Genomic DNA, 27654 nt, shown 5'->3' on the forward strand with positions numbered 1-27654 from the left:
GATATGGGACTTTAGGAAGAGCATCAATATGGAATCCAAAGACCTTAAGGAAAATCACTGTGTCTCAATTAGCCTTCGTTTCATCATCTAGGAAGTGAGATCAGAAGTTCTTAGCCTGGGGCCCACAGATCACCAAGGGACCCATAGATAGATTTCAGTGAGCCCATGAACTTGAATGAGAGAAAATTACAACATTATTGCAATATAATTTTTCCCTTTGTTATCATATGTATTTTGTTGTATGTATTTAAAAATGCTATTCTGAGGAGGGATCCATAGATTTCACTAGAACACCAAAGGGGTCCATGGTGCAAAAAAAAAAAAAAGGTTAAGAACTCTTACTAGATGAATTATAAGGGGATTGATACCTCCAACATTCCCCACTTCTATATGGTGCCTACTGCCCTATGTCTATTCAGTTATTAATAAACTGAAAATATAACCGATATCAAAAGCAACCTGGTCCATGTGGGAAGGCTTCTTGAATCTTTCAAAATCCCCTTTTCAGTTTTGACCCATTCAATACTACTTTCTGTCATTATCCCAACTGTCCATCTGCATTGGCAATGGCAATATTTTATAAGGAAGAGTTCAAGATTGACTTCTAAGCAGAGATCATTATCCTATTCATGGTAGCAAGTAATTAAATGTATTTACAGATTCTCAAGACAGCTTGCTCTCCTTACTTGCTGATGACTGTGTGAGATACCTTCCCTTACCAACCTCTGGTTGGTTTTTTGGTTTGTTGTTTTAGCCTGAAATCAGGCCTGCTCATACCTTTGCCTCCTATCTTAGTTTTTAGAATAGTTGAACCAAATCTATTCAGCTACCCAAAGGTTATGGAAAATGCCTTTAAAAATCAACTTCAAACTTTTATACCTAAAAGTAGCTATGGAGACTAAATCTGTGATTTAATTGATATAGGGAACTTCTAGGTGAGGGAACTCCCTCCATCACTGTAGGTTAGCATCTTCTTTGTATCTTAGAATTTATGAGAATTGTCTGTGACCCTGAAATGACTAACCCAGGGTAACAATTCAGTATATGTCAGATGTAGAAGTATGATAGAAATAATATGAAAATGAAGCACCTTTCTACCCACATACATACATGAACTGTATATCCAAAGACATTTGTTTCCTGACCTTTTTTAAAAAATAAATATGTAAGTAATTCCAGTATATGAAAATAGTTTTGTTAGATAAATTAGTGGGAAGATCTTCATTTACAAAAGGATTTAACACAGAAGTCCTGAGAATAGCCATTTTCCCTGTGGCAATTAAAATGTGATCCAGTTTATAAAAATTCAATTTTCACATAACATTTTTAAGAACTCATCAATTATATAAAGTGAGGAACCTTGTAAATTCAATATTTCTGCCCTTTCAGGATGAATGGCAATAGAGGTTTTCCAATTACAGAGCTCTTTTGCATATCTGTGAGCGTTTGCTGGCATAGACACACACGCATACATATGTGTCAATAATAATGACAATCATCATATCTAGCATTTTTCTAATCCTTTAAAGTTTACAAAGTGCTTTAAATCTATCATCCCAATGTCTGTCACAATCTGGATGTGTCTTTTAGCTGCACTGATAAATATGCCCAGATATACATGTGTGTTCCTGATAAATTCTATTTGCGCATGCATATTCACTTTCAAGATGCAATTGTCTAAAATTAAGGATTATATACCTATTATCATGGCTGACAGTGAAACTCAGAATTTTAGACTTGAAGGATAATAGGATTATAGATGTAATGCTTAATGGGACCTCAAAGGTCATCTAGTCCAACCCCCTTATTTTAAAGAAACTGAGACCCAAGAAAGATTAAGTGACTACATTGACAAAAGTAAAAAATTGCAGAGCTGGTATTCAAATACAGGCCCCATGACTCTAAGCTCAATGTGAAAGTAGTGGGCTTTCTGCTATAAAATGCTGTTCCCTGCCTCTCACTCCCCAAGATGCAGTGTCTTGCCCCAAATAAGGAAAAAAGAAGGAATCACAAAAATCACAGTCAGAAGAGAAACGAGTTCCTTGACGATATCCCCAACAAATGGTCTTCCAGCCTCTAATTAAAGGCTTGCAGTAATGGGGAACCCATGATCACCTGAGACAGCCTGTGCTTCTTTTTATCACCTCTCTTTGTTAGGAAGTTTTCCCAGACATAAAGCCAATCCCTGCCTCTCTACCACTCACTCCCATCCATTGCTCTTATGTCTTTTAAGGCCAAGCAGAACAATTTCATCTCCCTTCCCTGTGACATTCCTGTAGAGCTCTTGACTCTCCCAGATTCTATGCCCTCTCCATTTCCCATGCAGCCTCATGCTTGAGTACAAACACAAAGACATAACTGTACCTTGAATTGTCCTCTTGAAGAAAGCTTTGCAGGCTTCACAGGAAGCCACCCCATAGTGGTACCCAGAAGCTATGTCCCCGCACACCAGGCAGAGCCTCTTGGGGATGGCATTTAGCATATACTCGCACTTGGTGGGCGAGTCTTCCATGATGGCGCTGGCACAGTCCTCATAGCGCTTGCGGCAGGGGGTGCCACCCAGGCCCGTGCCGTTGAACATGGGGGGTGAGTCCAGGCCATTGGGATGACCCATGGCTAGGCCATAGCCACCACTGGCATCAGAAGAGCCGCTGGGACTGTGGTGGCTGATGGCATCAATGCCTGAGGACGGGCTGGAAGGCTCTGTCTTGATAAAGGAGCCACAGCTGGATGTGAGATGCCGCTCTTCTGCAGACATCCTATTCAGCAGCCTGTAGAGAGAGGGCACAAGGAGTCACCTACTGAACTGAGCCAGGATCTGAGTCCTGTGGGGGGAATGGCTAGGGTGCATTTGGCCAGAGACCAGGTCCCTGGCATTGGCATAGAAGGGGATGGGCTCTGTGTTATTTGATTGATGGTATTCCAGGATTGCTGAGAAGACCATACCATATATTCCTGCTAATGGATCAAATAATTATTTTATTTTAATAATAATAATAATAATAATAAATCGCTTGTGTCTACATAACACTTTTAGATTTTACAAGATCCTTTTCTTACAACAACCCTTTGAGATAGGCAATACAAATTATTATCATCCAAGTTTCCAGATGAGAAAACTGAAGCTGTGAATGATGAAGTAACTGGTCCAGAAACTACATAAGTGTCACATTCAGGATCCATAGGCTTATAGATCTCACCCTGGAAAACACCTCAGAGGGCATTTTACAAGTGAAATATCAAATTCAAATAGAAACAGGAGTCACTAAACCAATCTGTACATAAGGATCTCTGCAGGCTGCACAGTCACTTAGTTTTAAAATATAATGTTATTTGTTTTAAAAAATAAACCATACATATGGATCTTTTTTTTTTGCGGGGCAATGGGGGTTAAGTGATTTGCCCAGGGTTACACAGCTAGTATGTGTCAAGTGTCTGAGGCCGGATTTGAACTCAGGTACTCCTGAATCCAGGGCCGGTGCTTTATCCACTGTGCCACCTAGCTGCCCCCCATGTAGATCTTTGAAGAAAGAAAGAAAGAGAGAGAGAGAGAGAGAGAAGAAAGGAAGGAAGGAAGGAAGGAAGGAAGGAAGGAAGGAAGGAAGGAAGGAAGGAAGGAAGGAAGGAAGGAAGGAAGGGAAGAAAGGAAGGAAGAAAGAAAGAGAAGATGAATGGAGAGAAAAGCAAAAGAAGGAAGGAAAGAAAGAAAAGAGAAAGAAGTAAAGATGAAAGAAAAGAAGAAAAGAAAAGAAAAAAAGAAAGAAACTGGAAGTGTCTTGCAAAGGATACCCAAGTACAAAGTGTCAGAGGTCAGATTTGAACTCTGGGGCAGCTAGTTGGCACAATGGATAGAGTACCAGAATTCAAAATCAGGAAGATTCAGTTTCCTGAGTCCAAATCTGGCTTCAGACACGTCCTAGCTGTATGACCCTGGGCAAGTCACTTAACCCTGATTGCCTCATTTTCCTCATCTGTGAAATCTTCTGAAAAAGGAAATGGCAAACCATTACAGTATCTTTGCCAAGAAAACCCCGAATGGGGTCGCAAAGAGTCAGACACGACTGAAAAATGACTGAACGACTCCTTTTCAAGTCAGCTAGTGAAGGCTAGAAGGGTAGTTTATGGCTATAGAGCAGAGCCAAACTAATGAACCCATAGAGAGATTGAGCCAATGACCTTGAGTTTATTACCACCCATAGAGTTTACCAGACACGGAAAACGGGAATAGGATAATCAACCCCAGCCTTAGAAGGGTGTTTGGAGGCTGCCTGACATCACTTGGTGATTGATAATTCATGAACCCATGCCTTCAGTTATTTTAGACCCAAGTCTCTCATTTTCCTTTTTATTCTTAGATTAGATGGGTCAGGCTTCTCCAATTTCTTCTGTGCTTTCCATCACAGACCCCAGGGGAATGCTGTGACTAAGGAGTCACAGCAGAAGCAATCTTTTCTTAGGGTCTCTACTTGGCTGATGAGTCTGGGTCTCCACCCCAGGATACTCAAGTTTGAAAATGCAGGCAATGATAAGAACCATTGTGGGGACACAGCTACTAACTGGCCAGCTTCCTTGGCTCAAAGGGCTAACATTTCCCCATCTCCAGGGTCCTGGCCAGTCACACCCCTTTCCTGGGTACTTTTCTACCAGGTGAGGTGAGGTGGCTTTTCTCTGCCAATCCCCCATGAACTGCCTGACCTGGGGGATTCACATTACACATACCCCACCATCCCTCTTCATTCCACCATAACTGCACTGGCCACTGCTGGCCCCCAGTTCCCCAACCACAAACTCAGCCTTATCAGGGTAGACGAATCACTCTGCTTCTTTGCCATCCTTTCCTAGCGTGCTCTCTGAAAATCTTCTTCTGTCGCCTTAAAGTGAGTAGGCTACCAGATATGGTGTTAGCTCACCTGAATTTGAATCCTGGTTCTGCCACTCATTAGGTGTGTGACCCTACACGAGTCACTTCTCTTCTCTGGCCTCAGTTTCCCTATCTGTAAAATAAAAGGCTTGGACTAGATGACCTCTGAGTTCCATTCAGCTCTGATTTATGATCCTGAAGGTCAATGAAAGTTGATCTCAGCTAATAGCAAGGTGCACAGGGTCCTCTTCCCTTCCTTTAGCAATTGCTCTGGGAGAAAGTGACAGCAGAGACGCAGAAGAAGAGATTCATGTTTCAGGTATGGGTTGGACCAAGTGATCCCTGAGGCCCCTTCTGACTGTGTGTACTCAGGGAATACAAACATTTTAATATCAGCCTGAACAGAGCCTAATTAGGAAGGTAAATCTGATGGGAAAGAATTACATAATGAGAATTTGGCTACTATCTGCTGTTTGGTATAATCCATACCACTGCTTCCTTCTGTTAGCTCAGGTCATTGTAAGTTGACTGAGTACACTTTATTGTTTTTCATTGAATTAATTAATTGGGTGCCTGCTAGGTCGAAGCACAGTATTTGGTAATGGGGGCGATAATAAAGATGAATAGGACAGGGGAATCAGACAATTCAATTCAACCTTTACTTGGTATTATGTACAGGTGTTTAGTATTTTCTACGTACAGGACAAGAGCTAAAAAAACACAGGGAAAGATGTAAGTTATATAAGAATCATACACACAATCCCTTTTGTTTTATTGCTCCAAGTTCTACTGATCACCCTTTGTAGAATAAAATCATCCTGCTGGAGAAATAAGCAGAACACCAGCCTTTGCTAAGACTTCCTTTTCACCACGTCTATTTTAATCACTCTTTGGGATGAAATAGGATGAACCGCCCTTGGGCTCTTCCAGTCATTAGGTGATGTGGGCAACTAACCAGAGGAAGTTAGACAAAGACCCACCACACAGTCTCTGCAAAGGACAATGAGGAAAGAATGTTTGCCTCATCACCTCCCACTGGTCCTCGGATGAGCTAAGTCCTAACAGGGGAAAAGGTAGAAAGAAAGAAGACAGTACTCAGAGCAAGCTAGATTTTCAGAGTTTTGCCTTTAAACATGCCCCAGCAATCTTTGTTTTAGACCTAGGGGAAAGGCAGCAAGAAACCCAAGGGTAGTCCCAGTCCACCCAAGCTCCCACCTTATATTCAGATTTGGCTCACTAAGCCCCTTCTCCATCCTGCAAAGAAAATGCCAGGCATGTTCACTGGGTTCTGGTGACCTCAAGAACAAAAAGGAAACAAATTTGATCCTGCCTTCCTCAGAGCTGGCCAGGAAGCTGGGCTGCTATTTTGGTGCCCAAGTCACGGGCTTGGGGATGTTGGGGGGGTGGGGGTCTGAGCATTTCATTCCCTTAGTGTCTCCTCTGAGGTCATTCTTTCTACTGTTTGCCATTTTCGTGACCATGTTTTAGCCCTGCCTTTACCCCAGAGAGCCCTTTCCTGTCCTGAGATTTCTAGAATTACACACAGTGCAAGAGCTATGCAGAGGAAGAGTGTGACAGCTGGGGGGGGGTGGCCAAATTCTAACTCCTCTCACTGGGGTGAGCTGGCTAAGGTACCAGTCTTAGGGATCCAAGGCTGGAAAGGATCTTAGAGATCTCAGAATTAATAGAATTAGAACTAGAAGGAACCTTAGACACCACCGATTCCAATGTCTTCATTTTAGCAGGTGAGAAAACTGTTAGAAGATTTGCCCAGAGGTCACATAACTAGAAGAAGGATTGGAATCTAGGTCTTCCTGACTTCAAGTCCAGCACTCCATCTGCTATTCCAAAGTTGTCTCATGTAGCTCAGTCCCTCAGGTAGGAAGAAAGAGTCTCAGAGAGGGGATATGTCTACCAAGGTCACCTGGGTAGAAAGTAGCTAAGCTAGGATTCAAGATCCAGGTTCTTGGCTTCAAACTCCATTGGCTTTCACCACATTATGTTTCCTCCCAGCCCTATTGGGATGTGTAGGTGCATGGCTTCTCCGATGTCTGGGCAGAAGCAGGGACTACTGAGTTTTCTTGCCTTATAAGAGGGATTTAAGTATTCCAACTAAGTGTGACTGAAACATTAAGATCCCTTGAAGCCTCAGACTCTGAGAAAGGTTGTTGTTGTTTACCCTTCATTCTCAAGGAGGACCATGGCATTGGGGTGATGTCATGACTTGAACTGAATTGGATTTAATTGAGGGAGCACTATGCAAAGCCACCAGCCTCACTCTCTCCTCCACAGTCATCTGGGTCCCGTGGCAAGATATACATTAGGACAACTGGGTTTAAGTGATTTGCCCAGGGTCACACAGCTAATACGTATCTGAGGTGAGATTTGAAACTCAGTTCCTCCTGATTTCAGGGCCAGTGCTCTATCCACTGCTCTACCTAGCTGCCCCCTGAGGAGTGGGTGTAAGGATTTGTTGAAGAGGACCTAAATTCTAGGGAATGAGCATATTAATGATGGAAGAGCAACAGCTCAGAGCCTGTTGCTAACCAAAGGAAGAGATTCTCAAGATATTTAAATCTTCAAAATGAGTGTTTGGTTGGGTCTGGGTGACGATGAGTGACTCCAGTCTAGGCTAATCCCTCTATTAACAAGTGGTTCTTCCTGCCCCAGTAAACTGTTCTCCCACGTTCTCCCACATCTACTGTAGATCTATTGTAAACAGCAGCTAAACTGTTATAGTACACAAGTGAACTATTAGGAGTGGGGCTAAGAAAGGGGACAGTAGTTCCTCCAATTATATTAAGTCACCCAAGCAGCCTTGAAGAAACTGAAGTGACATCATCTACATTATTATCATCATTAACTACCATTTATTTATATGCCTAATTAAGGTTTGCAAAGCACTTTACATATATTATCTTATTTGAGCCTCATAGTGGCCTTGGGAGATAGGTGCTATTATTATCCCCATTTTACATATGAGGAAACTGAGCCAAACAGAGGTTAAGTGACCTGCCCAAGGCCACATGGCTAGGAAGTATCTGAGGCAAGATTTGAATTCAGTTCTTCCTGATTCCAAGTCTGGTACTCCATCCACCTAAAGATGTGACCAACTCTGGATATTTTTCTTGCTGCCATGAAGTTAGGAGCCAAGAAGAAGACTTCCATCTTGGCCCCCCTTTTCCCCTTTCTTCTTGTTGCTACCTAACATTTTCCCATTTGCTACTCTCTTTTGGTGAGCTCTCTTCACAATTAAATTAGTTCCATAATTATTATGGGTGGTAGTATTGTGGTAGGGATGAGGTAGACAGTAGATGAGAAGAAGCTGAGCACAGACGAGAGTTAGGGGGATTGGATTGAAATTAGTGGCCAAGGGCCACCCCTTATGCTGCATCCAGGAATTCTTTCCGTGCTCTGAGGTGGTGGTGGGAGGCAAGGCCAGGAAAAGGAGGGGGAAGGGATTGGTTTAGAACTGCTGTCCTCACTCTGGGGAGAAGTGGGTCATATCAGATCCATTGTGCATTCCTGGCTGAAATCCAGTTCCAAAACGGATCAATGAAAATTGACTCTTTGTGAGGAGGGGGAGGGGAGGAGAGGGAGGCACTGGAGGCCAGAGTCAGAGTTGCCTTTTGTAAGAGCAATATTCTGTGGCTGAAACCCCCAGAGGTATTGTTTTCCTTTTGATCCATCTTGTAACTAGATCTGAGCTACATACTGACAGACCTGCCCTGACCCAGATTTTTACCAACATCCTAACCAATACTGCCTTCCCCCGCCCCACATTCCACCATGCCCAGCCCATTCAAGGGTCATCCCTCCAGGCTCCTAGAAAGAGGCCTCCTTAGGGTGAAGCATCTTACCCCCCTTAGGCATCACTGCTCTGGCAAGTTCTTAGAATGAACCCTGGAAATGAAAGCTATGGAGGTTTGATTTGGGGTGAGAACAGGAGGATTACTAAATCAAGGGTCTTAATTCCAAACTGAGAGTGACAGGATCTCTTCTGTCTTGTTCCATAGCTTCAGAAACCTGCTCTTAACTCTAGTGCCCCCCCTCTTGATTATCCTTAATGTCATATTATATATGTGTGTGTATGTATATACATACACACACATATATGCACACAATATATGTGCATATACAATGCATCCTATGTGTTTGTATACACACAGAGATATGCACAATTATGTATATACTCATGTTTATAAATGCATATACACACATGCAACTTGAACACACCTATATGCACATGCATGTATAGATTGTGTTTTCTATATGTTTTACATGGTTTACATATTGTCTCTCCCATTAGACCATGAGCTCACTAAAGTCAGGGACTGTCTTTTGCCTTTCTTTGTATCTCTAGTACTTAGCCCAGGCCTGGCACATAGTAGGTCCTTAATAAATGTTTATTGACTGATTTAGAGGCATGATGAAAACAGCTAAGTGGATAAGTAGATAGAGGTCAGGAAGACCTGAGTTTAAATCTAGCTTTAAGATACTAACTCTGTGACCATGGGTAAATCACTTAAACTTTATTTTCCTTAACCTGCTGGAGAAGGAAATGGCAAACTATTCCATTATCTTTACACATGGACAGTATTAGCAAACTATAATCCCTGGAGTCATTAAGAATCGGACCCAACTGAAAAACAACGACAACAATAATATAGAGATATGATAGAAGACAATTGGATTAATCCCATGAATTTATTGCAAACTAACTGTGTACAAGACACTGTGCTAAGTTCTGTGATGGACACAAAAAAATGCTAACTTGATTGAAAGTTCCTGTCTTCAAGGAGTTTACCACCTAATTGGAAAGGGAGTAAAGCCATAGTGGATAGTATGTTGTCCTTAGAATCAAGGATATCTGTCCTTGAAACCTGCCTTAGACACTTACTAGCTGTACAACCTTTGGTAGCTCTCTGGATCTTAGTTTCTTCATTTGCAATATGGGAATAATAAAAGCACCTATCTCACAGGGTTATTGTGAGGACTAAATAAGATGATGGATGGAAAGAGCTCTGTAAGTGTTAAAGCACTATATGCTAGCTATTTTAATTAAATGCAGACATTTAATGTTAAATAATGATATGAGAAATAAACATCAGACCATTTGTTGTCTAGGAGATGTCACAAAGTAATCTGTCATTGATTGGTGGATACCAAAAAAGGTATTTAGATGGATAAGATGCTTTCTGAATTCAGAAAAATGTTGCTATATAATGAGGTAGCCTGGGAAGATGTCTTATAATACATGAAAAGAGATAGACTTTGAACGATGGATAGAAAGGATGTTATTGCTGAATTCTCTAACTTTTCACATATAATTTCATATTTTAATTACATGGGACATCCTATGGAACACTCACTTTGGAGTTAGAGGACCTTGGTTCCAATCCTGTCTCTTCTACCTTTGCAGCCTTGGGCAATGTGCTTTTTTTTTTTTTTTTTTTTTTTTTTTTTTTTTTAGTGAGGCAGTTGGGGTTAAGTGACTTGCCCAGGGTCACACAGCTAGTAAGTGTTAAGTGTCTGAGGTTGGATTTGAACTCAGGTACTCCTGACTCCAGGGCCAGTGCTCTATCCACTGCGCCACCTAGCTACCCCACAGACATCAGTATGGTGGAAACATACATAGAATTTCAGAGTTGAAAGGGACCTAGGACATGACCTAGTCCAGTGTCTCCCTAACTCTGGGTTGCCAAAAGACACAAATAAGGCTTTCAGTGAGATCATTTCAATACCAATGATATTTCCCCCTTTAAAGTATTAAATATGAAAATATGGCCATATGAAAATACTTCTGTAAGAATTCATTTGGTATGAAGATAAGTTCAATTTCTTCTGTTTTGGGCTAAAATTTCCCTGACCTCCCCTACCTAGGGGAATTTCATACCAGAAGAGGCAGCTAGATGCAGTAGTGGGGATTTGCTGTAATGACTGAAGAGTTCAAATCCTGCTACAGACACAAACTAGTATGTCCCTGGCCAAATCACGTTCACTGTGCCTCAGTTTCCTCATCTGTAAAATGTGGATAATAATAGCACCCACCTCCTGTGGTTGTTGTGAGGATCAAATCTGATAACATTTGTAAAGCTCTTTGCAAATCTCAAAAGTGCTATTTTAATATTAATGATATTATTGTTGTTGTTGTTATCATTATTATTGTTACTATTATTATTGTTGTTGTTATTATTGAAGACAGTCTTCCTAGGAGTCAAGAAGGTTCACATTCAAATCATGCCTCTGAAACATACATGGTTTGTGACTATGGACAAGTCACTTGACCTCTTTGTGCCCCAGGTAATTCTCTAAGACTAGCAGGTGTTCTCACTGGGAATCCCCTATATCACTGAAATCATAGGTTCAAGTTAAAAAAAAAAATTGAGACTCCAAGGTGCCCCCTTCCCAAGCTACATTTATGGATTGCATAGATACAGTTTAAGCCCCAAAGAGTTCTGGAGCAAATTAGTTTGTAAACCCCTGACTTAAGCTAACTCTCATTTTTTTACAGATGAAGAAACTGAGACCCAAATTGGTCAAGTGACTTGCCTAAGATCACACAGCCAGTGTGACAGAGCAGGTGTCCTGACTTCCAATCTAGGCTATTTGGAAATATAAAGAATCAGAAGATAAGCCTGGTATAAATATAAGGCCAAGAGGTTAGGTCTGAAGCATCCCATTACATTGTTGGTGCTCACAAGGCTTGGTTTTGGAAGCTGTGGCTGTCTATTGTGTGCCTGCCCACTCCCCCACCCTCTTTCTCTTTCAGGAACCCCTCCGTGACCCTTTGCTGAAAAATGACCCCAAAGCAAACACAAGCCCTGGAGTGAGAGGCTGCCTGTTCAGTGCCCACTGGAGCTCGGGGAGAAATCTGTAATTAAGTGTCTTGTAGTTAGGAAGATTAGTCAAAACCAGGCTGATCCTGGACAACTGATTGAAATCTCGTTCCACACAAATTACAGCGTGGAAAATAATGATGGGTAATTAGTGCTTTTCAATCAGGGTTTTTTATCCCTGACTTTCTTGGAAGCATCAATCAGGATGAGCAGGGACAGAAGCAAGTGCGTAGAACAGTGAGGAACAGCGTGGTGCTCAGGGGCCCTGCTGAACTGGAAAAAAATGGACAGAGACTGGTAAGAATTTGGGCCTGGCACTGCACAGAGGGCCACAGGTCCGGCTTAAGTCATTAAAGCATAAAAACTGCTACCCCAGACCAGGTCCAAAGGCCAACTAGGTCAGGACCATGTCTTTAACTGAGGTGCCAAAGGATGAGTTATGGGACAGGAAGGGAGAAGAGGAAGGAAGGGAGGAAGGGAAGGAGAGGGAAGGAGGGAAGAAAGGAAGGAAGGAAGAAAGGAGGGAGGGAAAGAAGGAAGGAGGGAAGGAGGGAAGGAAGGAAAAAAGAAAACAATAATTTATTAAGTGACTACTGTGTGCCAATCATTGTACTAAGCACTTTAGAAATATTATCTCATTTGATCTTTACAATAATCCTGGGAGGAAGGTGCTATTATTATCCCCATTTTATAGTTGTGGAAACTGAAGTGGAGAGGTTAAGTGACCTACCCATAGTCACACAACTACTTAATGTTTGAAGCCAAATTTGAACTCAGATCTTTCTAACCCTGGGCCCAGAGCTCTGTCCATTGCACTACTTAATTGTCTCTGATTATCCTCCAAGATTTCAGTTTCTAAAAAGTTAGGGATATAACTATAAACATCTCTAGTTTCCATGCAGAAGCTATTATGTATCTGTCATGTATAGATTTACTTAAAACCTTTCGTTGTTCAGTGGTGTCTGACTCTGTGTGACCCTGTAGGGTTTTCTTTGCAAAGATGCTGGAGTGGTTTGAAATTTCCTTCTCTAGGGGATTAAGGTAGAGGTTGTGACTTGCCCAAGGTCACACAGGTGCTAAGTATCTGGGGCTAAATTTGAACTCAGGTCTTCCTTAAACCCTTCTTGAATCTGTTTTTATATCTAGCCCATATCAAAAACTAAACAGATGGAAGACTAGATTAGGAGTAGGGGTCCTCAGTTTGCTACGAAGAAGTCACTTCACCCCTACATCTATACTATCACTAAAAGATTGTAAGGGAAATGTGAGTGGGGAGTAATTTCTCTCCAGCCTCAATGCTTCATGGCTCTGTGTATGTGTGTAGTGTGCATGTGCATGTTTGTGTGTGTGTGTGTGTGTGTGTGTGTGTGTGTGTGTGTGTGTGTAAGCTACAATAGCTAGGAAAAGGACAAAGTATGAAATTCACCTCTTCTCATGCTCTCTTTCCCCATCCCTATCAGGTGGAGGGACACCAGAAAAAAGAAAGGAAGACAAGCTCTAATATATAGGGACAATACACCTTTACATGTGGTTCATCCTTATGCAAACACCAGGGCTTTTTTCCCTTCTTCTTCCAAGTTTGACCTTTCTTAGGGACCCATGATTATTTTCCTCAAGGAATTCCCTGAAGATCTTCCTAAAGCACAGATCTTGTCACAGTTTATCCTGAACATACTGAGTTTATACCTACTTGTCTGTATGTTGTCATTCCTATTATGCCGTGAGCTCCTTAGGAGAACGGATGGTATTTTTCCTTTCTTTGTATTCCAAGTATTTGACACACTGCCTGACACAAAGTAAGCAATTAGTAAATGGTTGTTGACTTGCAGATATCAACTTCTCCAATTCCTAAAACTTTCCAACTTAAATCTAAATGGTCCAAATTGAACTAGATGGTAAAAACCTCACACTTATGTATTAATTTATCAGAAATCAACCAAGTTTTATTGGCAACTAAGATATTAAGCAAGAAAAAGTGTATTTGAAGGACCAGTTCATTGGTAGCACTGACCAACGGAAGTGGGGCATTATCTAGAGAAAGAGAAATGTTGGTGTCATCAAATAAATATGGAATAAGTCTAACTAATACTGACTTTGATTCCACACACTGTCTCTCCCCCACAAGTCAATGCCAGCTATAGTTTCAAGACCTCCAGTCTCATTGTGTCTTGAGGATAAAGATGGATTCTCCTTGTCAAGTCTGGGCACTGCTTGGCCATGACCTCTAACCTGACCTACAGGAATTTAGCAGGGGTCCTTGGTCAGGTGAAATCTGCCGGGAACTGAGAGACAAACTAGTTTGTCTAGCAAGTAATTAGTTGCATAATCTAGGAACAGATTATCATTCACAACTGTCTGCTCATTCTCTCAGTATTAAGAAACATAGAAGAAACTTCCTCAGACTGCTTTGGGGATGCCAGAGGGAAGTACATATGGAGAGAAGATATCAAAAGAATTGATAATTAGGTGAAAGAAAAGAGTCACCGGAGAATGTTCTATAGGGAGGTCTAAGAGCCACCAAAGTCATAATTGTGACCTTAGGAGAGATTCAGGCCCCTACTAGAAGAATTCAAATCTTAGAACTCCTTGAGAAGTGTCAAATAACAAGGGGCTTGCAAGAACCTCCTCTCTCCTCTCAAAATATGAACTACTTTGACACTATAAGAAATTGACTATACCTCAGTAATTCTGACAACTGAGCCAAGTGTCAATTCCAGCTTCATCTCTTACCACAACTGCAGTTTTTTCAGCTTGTTTGGGTGGTCCAGCATCCCTCTAACTGAGGGGTCAGGAATCTTGGGAGCAAAGGAGGGAGGGAGTCCTAAGGCCAGGGCTCAAAGCAGCATTTCTGTGAAGGGAACATCACTAAGGTGGACATTTTTCCCTCTCAACTTCCCAGTGAGCCAGGAAAGAGGAAGTTCTATAGACCCAAGTCATTCAGTGTTTCATACAGGAACAGGAGGTAGCCCAGAGAATGGACAAAAGAATCTCTTCAGACAGGATACCATGAAATTAGGAGTGCATCTAATCAGAAGTATCATTTATCAAATCTGCTGCTTTTGTTGACCCATAGTATTTCATCATTAAGAGGCTTAAAGTCTGTTCCCAAAAGGCCTGTGGTCCAAATGCTTTAGCAGTCTTTTGGTAAGTCAGTGGTAAGAAGGACACTATGGATGACAATTCTACAATTATTTCCCAGACAAACTAGACGACAGGGAAGAAAGCAATCAAAACCACTTGGCTTGGCAGGTCTTGAGTGATTTCAATTGTGTGGTATTTGAAAACATGCATGAGCCCGAGCACTTTTAGGTCAGAACTAATCAGACAAATTAATCCTTATTAATAGGTTATCCTTCTGGGAGAACTCTTCCTCCCCATCATCCATGCACACTCCCATTCAAGTCATACCATATAGGCGCTTCTATCTTCATGCTCTCTTTCTACCATAGCTAGGTCTGGCCTTTAGAGCCGCAGTAATCTGCATCTCACAGATACCAACGTTAGTGGACTGACAGATACCAGGTGTTTGGTATATATTTGCTGGAATAAACGATCATCCTTGCAAAGCAGAGGAAGGAGGTCGAAAGGAAAGAATTCAACAGTGAGACTGTCACTTTAGCTTGCTTAATTTTTCACATGAATGGGGGCTGAGGATACCACTCCCCAGGACTGAGAATGGCCACTTGGGGAGTAATCATGGTACCCACTCCACTGGGAAAGAAAACATAGATTGGATACTGGTCACACCAAATCAATATCTCTGCCCTCAAAGAAAGAAGAATTCATGGGATAAATTGTATTTTTCTATTTTCCAAAGGTAAAAGAAAAGTTTCCAATGTTTGTTCTCTCTTTCTCTATTCATCTTCATCTTCCCTTTTTCTCTTCCATCATTAAGACCTCTGATTCTAGCATCTTTCTTCTTCTTTAGGAGAAGGGGGTCGTATTATACAAACTAGGGCTTTGGGCCAAACAGACTGTGAGTGTAGGTACTTTGAAATATTAGATATGGGGGCAGCTAGGTGGCGCAGTGGATAGAGCACTGGCCCTGGAGTCAGAACGACCTGAGTTCAAATCTGGCCTCAGACACTTGACACTTACCTCAGGCAAGTCACTTAACCCTCATTGCCCCTCCCCCCCCCCAATAAAGATTAGATATGAGGTAAGACCAAACTTGTAGGACTCTCTTTTAATACTGGTATTGAGGGACAAAGACCAGAACACATTAAAGGATTGTCAGGGGATGTTGCAAAAGATGCATTCTAGGTTACAGTATACATGGGGGCTATCATCTGACTTGCAATATAACCAAATCTGACCTGCCTTTGGAGAATCTAGATTTGCTCCTTTTGCTCCAGAGGGAAGAAGCAGGTGGAATGGGTGGAAGTGGCAAACAGGAAAATTTTTACTCAAAATTAGGAAACAGTTCCTAATAATGAGAGCTCTTCCAAATTAAAACATAACAAGAGAGATAGTGGGTTCCCCCACTTTGGAAGTTTTTAAGCAGAGTCTGAATGATGATTTGATGGGAATGTTATAGGGGTGGGGTCCTTTTAGGTATGGTTTGAACTAAAGGCCATGGAGGTCCCATTCATCTCTCAAATTCTATGATTCTATGATTCTATGAATAGACAAAGATTTTTTAAAATGGAATTTTACTGCCTTGCCTTTCTATGAGTTTATACAACAGAAACTTAAAAGTCCAAACCATAAACCATACCATTATATCTACCTTCATTACCCACAAGACTCACCCACTTAACAGGATAAAATGCCAATGAAGAAGTGGAATACTTTCTAACTCCCCTGATTTAGCACTTTTCCCCAGGGTAATTTGCAAAGAGGGTTGAGTCAACACCTTGAGGACTTTAGTGTCAGTTTCGCTTTCTGACTTGATTCTTCAATCTTCTTGATAATGGACAGTGTAGGTAGGTGATAGAGAGACAAGGTAACTCAGGTGGACAGTCACCTGGGAAGGAAGGGGTGGGAAGTGAACTGTGGCTGGCTCTAACACTCACCTCTGTAGTGAGTTTACCTGCAAGCAGGGATGAAAAGGGAGCTGATGGAATTTGGAAAAAAATATAAATCTCATTAGTCAAATATAGAGCCCATTTTTTAAACCAGGGAAGAGTGGGTATTTGGGGTGTCACAATGGAGATAGCAAATGTCTTAAAATGGAATTGAGAAACTGCACATATGTAATGGGATTACCAATTTCCCATTCACCAATTCTCTCTCTCTCTCTGGGGCAATGAGAGTTAAGTGACTTGCCCAGGGTCATAAGATAGTGTCAAGTGTCTGAGGCTGGATTTGAACTCAGGTCCTCCTGAATCCAAGGCCGGTGCTTTATCCACTGTGCCACCTAGCTCCCCCCCACCCCATTCACCAATTCTTAGTCCTAATCCCATAACTTTCTTCTCCATAAAATGAAAGGGTTGGACTGAATGGTAGCCAAGGCTACTTCTAACTTCCTAGGCTTCTATCCAACTCAGAATGGCATGGTTTTCTATAGCTCCTGCCCAGGTCCCATCCCACTGTCCCCCATCCAGGATCCCATCCCCCATGGAAACCTCACATACTTTAAAGGAGAAAAGGACAATTAAACATAAGCATATGACCAAGTTGTTATCTTTGTTATTGTGGAGATTCCTTTGTAGTGAGTTGGACTTGATGGATACTAAGGTCTCTTCCAATTCTCAAATTCTATGATTCTGCGAAGTCTTATAATGGGGGTTTTATTGGATTTGCTTTTGGATCAGGTTAACTGTTTTCTCTAAGGTTTTTCTTTGTGTTACAATAGAAATCGAAAAGTCCAAACCAGAAATCATCCAACTGTCCGGATGCCCTCTCCCCACTCTCCTTCCACAGAAAGTAAAAGGTCGTGAGAAAGCGAACTTTTTTCTACCACCCCTCTCCTGTCTTAGTCTTAACACCCAGAGGACTTCAGTGACAATTTTACTTTGTGGCCTTTTTGTTCAACCTTAATGGACAGGGCAGGTAGGTGGCTGAGGGTCTGTCTAGTCCAGTGGTTCACAGTCCGTTTTGTGTGTGTGTGTGTGTGTGTGTGTGTGTGTGTGTGTTTAACTTGTCATCAATCCATTTGGGAGTCTGGCGAAGCCCATGTCTCCTCAGAATAATGTTTTTAAATGCATAAAGTATATAGGATTACACAGAAGATCAATTATATTGAGATACAGTTATAAAAACATTAAAAATAAAACAAATCCATGGACCCCAAGTTAAGAGTTTTTATTCTAGTCCAACACCGATATCAAAGCCCAGCCTTCTCAATTTACAGAGAAAGAAACGGAGGCACCGACTGACTAGCCCAAGGCCACCCAGGTAATACGTAGCAGAGCTAGATTCAAATTCAGATTCTCTTATGCCAAATTCGATTCACTTCTCACCCCAGCATACTACCCCACCCCCAACCCCCATTCCACCACACAGCCAGATCTGCTTTCCTTTGCTGCCACTCCAAACAAGTGCCTTTGTCAGGGAAGGGGGAGTCGTCGAGGTGAGTGTCACTTTCCTTGATCCAGCCTCTCCTTGATCCTCCTCCTGGTCTGGGGAGTCAGAGCCCTGTCTCCTGCTTACCCTTGGAAATGCTGTCACTTATTATCACGCTGACTTCTCCAGATGGGGCATTTTGGCTATATTGATCTGATAAATAAACAGCCTGCTCGCTCGATCAAAATGTTATTTTGCATTTCAATTACTGCTCACTAATGCAACCTTCATCCCGCCAAGAGAGCTGCTGGCAATGACACCCGACCTGGCACCAGTCTTGGGAGAAGATTCGGCAGTATCCACCGCAAGGACCCAACGGGATTACCACACTCCGTTAGCTGTGCGAGGGACGAAGGAGACTGGAGATGAACAGACAAGCTTCGGCTGGTGTGTGTGTGGCCGGGGGGGGGGGGGGGGGGGGCGAGGGAGGGTGTCACAGATGTGGATAGAACGAAAAAGCAGCTGTGGGCTTCGAATAATAAGAATGAGGCAAGTATAAGGGTGAGGAATGGAGTGAGGTGACTTGTCGGGATGGTCGAAATGACCAACAGAAAACTGAGTCATGTGCTTCCTATGAAGCTTTTTCTACTCTGCAATTTATGGAGAAACTCAGTCTGCCTAATCTGCTTCAGAACTCAGAAATTCTCTCCTAAAAACTTCAGTGACGTGTGATTGGCTCGACTCTGTGACCTTGGAGAAACCATTTAATCTGTTTCCTCATTTTTAGGATGTTAAAGAATACCGACTATGTCTACTTCAAAAAGGTTGTATGGCAGGAATTTTGTTTCTACCCAGACCTGTATTTTCACAAGTGTGGGGAGAACTCCCAGTGTGGAAACTCCCTTCACTGATGTAGATCAGAAACTTGTCCAGAAACTATGTAATGACCTCTTCCTGGGTGTACTGAGAAGTTATATAATTAGTCCATGCCAGTACGTGTCAGAGGCAGGATTTGGAAAAAAGGGATTTTTGACTCCTTAGTCAACCCTCAATCTAGTAAACCATGCTACCTCTCTATAGGCATATAAAACCTTTTAAAAATAAGTTTAAAGAGCTATTATACATATACACAATGGGGATAATATAGTTTTATAATTTATATATTATAATAATATAATTTGGAGATATATAATTGATATATAATTTGAAGATATCACACACACACATATATTTATAATTTAAAGGCAGAGAGTATTCCAGGAGAAACAGAGAGACTTTGAGTTTGTTTCCATTCCTCTTCCTTGCTATGACTGGATATGAAGAAGCCATACATAATTTTGGGAGAGATGAATAATTGAGTTGAGGAGAAATAGTTTCATCCTTCTCACTGTAGGTTGAAAAGGAGAGAGAAAATTCTGGACATTCTGAAGGCTACTACTGACCAGAAAACCACTGGCCTTAGGTTATATACCACACAGTACAAGAATTCAAGGTAGTAGAGAGAATATCCCAGGAACAAATAAAAGATAGAGACCCCAGTCAATGGAGTAACAAAAATCAAATTCATAGAAGAAACAAGACAAGAGTTGAGAATAGGCCTAGGGACCTAGAGTTTAAGAGTCAGTAGAAATTAGGTGAACTTGAGACACCTACATATTTGGGTCTGGACTGAGGGAAGTCTCACAACCTGGAAGTAAGTAGAATATTCATGATACTAGACAAAGAATGGGGGTAGCAATTTCCTAACAGGAAAACCATAGAATTACCCAATTGATATTTTTTGGACCATAGAAGCCCTTTTCCATCACCAGTCTGTGACTCACCCTCCCCTCACCATTCTTTCATTAAGTTCCCCCCAAAAGTGGATGTGGGGGAGCAGCTAGGTGGCACAGTGGATAGAGCACTGGCCCTGGAGTCAGGAGTACCTGAGTTCAAATCCAGCCTCAGACACTTAACACTTACTAGCTGTGTGACCCTGGACAAGTCACTTAACCCCAATTGCCTCACTAAAAAAAAAAAAAAAGTGGATGTGGGATATTTTTTTTCCTATCTCATATTTCACAGTTAAAAATAATCTCCATAGCCTAGTATTGACCCATTTATGACTGACTGATTTGGGTTCTGCTCTCAGTTTCACCACAGACAGTATGTCCTTTGGAAAGTCATTGGACCTAGAGAGGCACAAGCATTTATTAAGTGCCTACTATGTGCCAGGCACTGTTCTAAGCCTTGGTAGAAGTTCTACCACTCCTTTCTAAATTTGCAAACCAAGAAATGCAAAAAACTCAGCCTGTTCTCAAAAAAGCATGTACTTAGAAAAAAAGAGCACAGGTTATGGAGTCAGAGGACCTGGTTTTCAATCCTTTGATTCATTCTTTACTACTTTGGTGAAGTCATCTCATTTCTCTGGGTCTCAGTTTCCTCATCTGTGAAACAAGGTGGACAATGGAACTCGGACCAATACAATGACCAGTCATAGCTTCAGAAGACCAATGATGGATGAAACATGTTTCCTGCCTCTTGGCAGTCCATCATATAATGGACCAGAGGTAGCAGAAAAAGATAAACATTTTTTAAGCTTGGCTAGTTTGGAGCAGTTAGGTGAAGCAGTGGATGAACTGCTGGCCTAGGAATGAAGAAGACTCAACTTCCTGAGTTCAAATCCAGCCTCAGACTCTTACTAGCTGTGTGACCCTGGGCAAGTCGCTTATGGTTAAAGGTAGAAATGGAAAAAGAAAAGAATGAAAGAAAAAAATCAATAAAATTCTCAAAGAACAAGAGGACAAAAAGTTCAGAAGAGGGTATAAACAAGGTGATTTTGTTACTACCATACTAAATTTAAAATAAACTTTTAAAACTGTATATGAATAGATCATGGTTTCTTTTTTGTTCTTTGTATAGTGAAATGTTCGTGTTTGCTGGTAATTATTCAACTAAAATAAAATAAAATGAAGAGGCCAATTCAGTGATCTCTAAGGTTCCCATTCTAAATTCTAAGATAATAGGAAGGTCATAAAGATGAGTCAAGTTGCATATGAGACCACATTCTGGCTCTTTTAAATGAAGATGCAATATCAATACTAAGGATAGAGAAGTAATACAGAGAAGTGGAAAGAGTGCTGAACTTTGAGTCACAGGACATGAGTTTGAGTCCACATTGAGTCCACCTATTATTTGTATGATCTTGGGTGAGTCATTTCACATCATGCGGCCCTAGTTAATCCATAAAATGGAGTGTTGGACTGGATGACATCTAAGGTCACTTGTAATGCTACATCTATGCCCCTGTGATTGTTATTATCTTCATCATCATTATTAAGGCATGTACCTCTCAGTCTATTCATCATTTTTTTGCATGTTGATTTTCCCTTAACGCCCACAGTAAACTATTAATGGGAACTCTAGGGTTAAAAATAAAGTTGAACAACAAAAAATCCACATTACACAAATGAAACACCATAATATACTGGAGGGAGATCAATATGATGTGTAAAGACAGAGAATCCATAATTCCCTAGCCTCCAACCCCAATCTACAGACATAGCCAAAGCACATTCTCTGTCCTAATGCCACCTCCATCCAGCCTGCTCTGGGGCATCTAGTTGCCTGCTTCATTTTCCTATCACAAAGCCCAGGAAGGCTCCAAGCTTCATGTGCTGTCACTGCAGTGATGGAGGAGTCAGGGTGAGGGGTGGAAATCATGGAACTAGGAGGCAAAAAAACCTAGGATCACCATCCAGTTTTGCCATCAACTATCATGTGTCTTTGGGTAAATCCCCAAATCTCTTTGGACATCGGTTTCCTTATGTGAAATATGGGACCTCAAAGATCTCTTTCAGTTCTATGATTCCTTAATCTAATTGACTCAATTCTGTTTCCTCATTCTAGCCATTTAACCACATCTCTTCTAACCTATACTTTAAAGTATTCTTATATTGGATCACACGGGGTAATAAAATGAATACTATATTAACTCACATTTATATAACCATTGTGAGGTTTTCTAAATGTTTTCCAGATAAGAAGAGGTTTTTTGTTTGTTTGTTTGTTTTAAATTAGGCAATTGGGGTTAAGTGACTTGCCCAGGGTCACACAGCTAGTAAGTGTTAAGTGTCTCTCAGGCCAGATTTGAACTCAGGTACTCCTGACTCCAAGGCTGGTGCTCTATTCACTGCGCCACCTAGCTGCCCTAAGAAGAGGTTCTTAACCTGGGATCCATTAACTTGGCTTTTAAAAATGTTTTGATAACTATTATATTACAACTAGTTTCCTTTATAATCCCATATATTTTATTTTATGCATTTAAAACATTATTCTGAGAAAAGGTCTACAGGTTTTACCAGATTGTGAAATAAATCCATTACGCACAAAAAAATGGATAAAGCACTGGCACAGTGGATGAAGCGCTGGCCCTGGATTCAGGAGGACCTGAGTTCCAATTCAGCCTCAGACCCTTGACACTTACTAGCTGTGTGACCCTGGGCAAGTCACTTAACCCTCATTGCCCCACCAAAAAAAAAAAAAAAAGAAAGAAAAAGAAAAAAAGAACTCTTGCCTATGATACTGATAATATAGGTAGTGCAATTGTTATTGACCTCATTGGATAGATAATGTCCAATGTCAACCTTCTAATAAATGGCAGAATCAGGACTTGAAGTCAGGCCTTTGACTTTCAAATTATATCCATTCAACAACATCCAATAATCACAATTATTTAATTAGTATTTCAAGGATCTATGATTTTGTCCATGTGGCTTCTTCTTTCCACAAGACAGCTCACACCTCTTCCACAGAATGATAGGCTAGTCTCTGAGAACTTGTATGGCTAAAAATAATAGTAGCAACAATAACAGCTGACACTCAGGTAGTTTTGTATAAATTTGACTTATTCATTTGATCCTCAAAACAACCCCTGGAGGTAGGTGGTATTCTAATCATCCCCATTTTAAAGATAGGGAAACTGAGGCAGGCAGAGGTTAAATGGCTTGCCAAAGGTTATGCAGCTGGTAAGTCTCTGAGACTGCATTTGAACTCATTGTTCAGTCATGCCCAACTCTTTGTGATCCAGTTTGGAGTTTTCTTGGCAAAGATACTGGAGTGGTTTGCCATTTCCCTCTCCAGGTCATTTTACAGGTGAGGAAACTGAAGCAAACAGGGTTAAGTGGCTTGCCCAGGTTCAAACAACTAGTAGGTATGCGAGGTTAGCTTTGAACTCAGGAAGATGAAGCTTCCTGACACCAGGCCTGGCACTCTATCCACTGCACCACCTAGCTGCATTTGAACTCAGGTCTTGGTAAATCCAAGTCCAATGTTCTATTCACCATAACACCTAGCTTTAATCCTCTAATCGACCCTCTAAACCTTGTCAGTTTGGTCTTTAGACAGGACATGGTCGGTCGGTCACTGGGCTTATAAGGGAAGCTTTTAGCCTTGGAGAACCTGTTTGTGCCCCCAAACATCAAAGACTGACTTTGCACCACAATGAAGCATCAGTGGAATACTTTAGTGCAAGGGTTGCAATAAACACAATATCAATATATCAAATGAGGAAATGAATAGAAATAGAAAAAAAAGTAGAGCATTGTCTCTTTAAAAGTCATCAATTTCAAGCTAGAAAAGACATCAGAAGCCATCTTATTAGAGAACCATAGATTCAGAACAGGAAGAGATCTTGGATGCTCTCTGTTCTAAGCCCCCCTCATTTTACAGATGAGGAAACTTTTGACTCCTTCACTCCCAAAGAGATAAAGTCACTTCCCCAACATCAAATAGGTAAGTAAATGAGAGAAATGGGTCTGAAGCCGCATTGTCTGACTCTAAATACTAAGCTCTTTCCTCTCTACTAAGCTGTTTCCAAGAAAAACGTTAGGGACAGGAAGCTACAAGTTATAACACTTCCACAGGAGATGCTGGAGTCTACCTCAAGGGTACAGGCCCCCACATCAATCAGCCACTAAGTATTTACTAAGCACCAATTATTTATAAGAGATACAAAGATCCTTTGTGGGGGATACAAAGTGTAGACTCTGCCTTTAAAGGGTTCACAGTTCAGATGAGATCAGAAATCTATATTTGAAAATAATTCACCAGACAGTCAATGATTTGTGCTGAATGAGCAGTGCAGACAAGAGATGCGGGAGGAGGCTAATATATGGAGTCAGTTGCCTTCTGAGGCACTAGATACCCCATCCCTGAAAATATTCCATCAGAAAGTAGATAACAACTTGTCATGGATGCTGTGGTGCTTTCTGCATGGAATGTGAGGTTGGTCTTTATTTCTTCTGAAGTCACTTCCAACTCTGAGTTTCTATAGTTCTGTGAGTTCAGGAGAGAAGGATGGATATCCCTTTGGGCTGAGGTCATCCGGGGTGGCTTCATGGAGACAGATGCATTCTCTGTAAGTCTACCAAGTCTATAGTCAATCAATCCAATTTGGGGCTGTGCAACCAGTTAAAGACTTACCTGGGTCTAAATCAGCCTTTTGAAAACCAGATCACATTTCACAAGGGAAAATCCAATGAGTGTGATAAAATGCAAAACGCAGGGGCCCAGGAGTCAGGGGACCAGGATGGTCAAGACCCATATACTTTCTATGCCTCAGTTTCCTCATCATTGAAAGTCTCCTCAAGGTTGTTAGAAAGAATCAACTAGGATAATGGATGCAAATTGGAAACATTGTATAAATGCAAGGTATGAACACTGGCATATTTGTGTATATACATATACACATACATATATGTGTCATAATATTTGTGTATATGTATGTATATATGCATCATATCATGAAATAAATGAGAAATTGGAGCTTACAATGAATGATGCCATTTACCATCCAGTTTCTTGGACCTGAGGCAATACCTATAGAGAGAGAGCTACATCTTGGGGCACCAAGCACAATGTGGAAGACTTCCAAAAACTCAGAAAACCTAGAACAGTACTGACCTTCCCCAAGCTCTTTGCTCAAGCATCAACTAGAGAAGGTACTGCAGAAATAGCCTGTAAGTCTATAGGCAAGGAGCCCCTCTGCACGATAATATTTCCCCAAGAGTTGTGCCTTTGTGATTCCAACTTTCTGACAGAAAACACCAAAAAGGGGAATGGGGTGGGGTGGGAAGAATTTCCACAGTCTATGCCATAGGTTATTTATGGAAAATGCAATGAGTCAAAAACATTTATTAAGTGTCTCCTATGTGTCAGGCACTGTGCTAACCTGGGCGCACAAAGATGTGCAAAAGACGGTCCCTGATCTCAAGGAGCTAATAGTCTAATGGGGGAGATGACATGCAGACAACGATGCACAATCAGAGAGACCAAAAATATATACAAGGAGTAAGTTGGAGATAGCAAACAGAGGAAAGGCACTAGAATTAAGGGAGACCGGGAAAGGCTTCCTATAGAAGGTGGAGGTTTGCTGGGACTTGAAAGAAGTCAGGAGATGGAGATGAGGAAGGGGAGCATTTCAGGCATGGGGGATGGCCAGAGGAAATGCCTGGAGTCAGGAGGTAGAATGAATGGAGGCTGGTGTCGCTGGATCAGAGACTTAGGAGATGGGGGAGCAGAAGGTATACTTTAACCATCATCATGATCATAAGCACTGTATAAATGTTGTTCAATCATTTCAGTTGTGTTTTACTCTTTGTGACTGTTTGGTTGTTGTTGTTTTTTGCAAAGATACTGGAGTGGTTTGTCATTTCCTTCTCTAGTACATTTTATGGATGAGGAAACTGAGGCAAATAGGGTTAAGTGACTTGCCCAGGGTCACACAGCTACTTAATGTCTGAGACCAGATTTGAACTCAGGTCAGCCTGACTCCAAGCCTGGCTCTCTATGCACTGCACCACTTATTTTTATCATTATTTCATCTGTTCTTCACGACAACCCTGAGAGGCAGATGCTGTTATTATCCCCACTTTACAGACAAAGCAGACAATAGTTAAATAATGTGCCATGGGCCACACAGTTGTTGCTGATGTTGTTTGTCCTTCATTCTCAAAGAGGACCATGACATCAGGAGGTGATGTCATGACTTGCAGTGAATTGGACTTAAATGAGGTAGGGCTGTGTAAGGTACCAGCCTCACTCTCTCCTCCAGAGCCATCTGGGTCCAGTGGTAAGATATATATCAGGATGACTGGAGATGGCTCTGGATGTCTTAAGGCAATTGGAGTTCAGTGACTTGCCCAGGGTTATACAGCTAGTAAGTGTCTGAGGTGAGATTTGAACTCTGGTCCTCCTGACTCCAGGACCAGTGCTTTATCCACTGTGCCACCTAGCTGCTATACAGCTAGTAAATGTCAGAGGCAGGATTTAAACTCCGATCTTTCCTGGCTTCAGTGTGCTACCTAGCTGCCTAATAATAGAATGGCATAGTATAATAATAATAATAATAACAACAACAACAACAACAACAACAACAACAATGTCACTCAGGCTTTCAAATTTATAAATAACTGTAAGACATTTGAAACCTTTCGCCATCTGGCTCTAACCTATTTTCCCAGTCTGATCCCATCTTTCTCCCTATCACGTATTCCACATCGCAGCCAAACTGCTATACTTCAAACATCCCCCCACGGCAGTTGTCTTTTGTCTTTGAGCCCTTGTACAGTCTGCTCTTCCCCCACGCCACAGGCATGCTCTCCCTCCTTCCTTCTGCCTTTAGCCACTTTCAAGGCTCAGCTCAAACAAATACCATCTCCTAGGAGAAGTCTTTCTTATTTCCCTTAAGTTGTTTAAGCTCCTCCTCCTAATTTGGGTACAAGGACCTACCACATTTTAAGTGTGGAGGATATAAAGATGGAACCGAAACTGTTCTGTCCCCAAGGAATGTGGTCTACTGGGGGTCAGAGAAGAGAAAAAGGGATCCATGGAACATATATAGTCAAAATAAGATTTAAAATAAGATAAGTACAGTCAAAATCATTAGTCTCTTAAGAGTAAGAGACTAACAATTGGGAGAATCATGATAGGTCTCAAACTCTTGAGAGATGTGGGCTTTATTCCATCAGCACCTAGTTTGGGTTGTAATTATAGTTGTTCTTGTTCAGTTATTTCCTATTCTTTATGACCCCATAGACCATTGCACACTAATACTGTCCATGGGCTTTTCTTGGCAAAGATACTGCAGTGGTTTGCCATTTCCTTCTCTGGCTCATTTTACAGATGAGGAAACTGAGGCAAACAAGCTGCATTCAGTCATTCAGTCATGTCTGACTCTTCATGATCCCGTGGACCATAGCATATCAGTTCTGTACATGGGGTTTTCTTGGTAAAGATACTGGAGTGGTTCTTCATTTCCTTCTCTAGTAGATTAAGGCAAATAAAGGTTAAATGACTTGCCCAGGGCCACACAGCTAGTGTCAATTCATTAGGGCCCATCATGGTGGTACACTCTTCTAATTCTTGATACTGGAGAGGCAGAGGCTGGTGGATCACTTGAGCTCAGTTGTGATCTGCCCTTCTAATAAGCCCTGTGAACTAAAAGAGTGGGCTGGGTTGCATTTGGGA

At 41.5% G+C, this 27654-nt stretch overlaps 1 protein-coding gene across 1 annotated transcript in view; it reads right to left on the reverse strand.

Annotated features, from left to right (window-relative positions):
* ESRRB (estrogen related receptor beta) overlaps positions 1 to 27654 on the reverse strand; it is a 153556-nt gene that overhangs the window by 74792 nt on the left and 51110 nt on the right. Inside the window, exon 2 of the mRNA XM_043987574.1 lies at positions 2365 to 2771. Within this exon, the coding sequence (XP_043843509.1) occupies positions 2365 to 2771 (407 nt within the window). The remainder of the gene's footprint in view (positions 1 to 2364; positions 2772 to 27654) is intronic.

This window comes from Dromiciops gliroides, chromosome 2, assembly GCF_019393635.1.
Source record: "Dromiciops gliroides isolate mDroGli1 chromosome 2, mDroGli1.pri, whole genome shotgun sequence".
Taxonomy (NCBI): domain Eukaryota; kingdom Metazoa; phylum Chordata; class Mammalia; order Microbiotheria; family Microbiotheriidae; genus Dromiciops; species Dromiciops gliroides.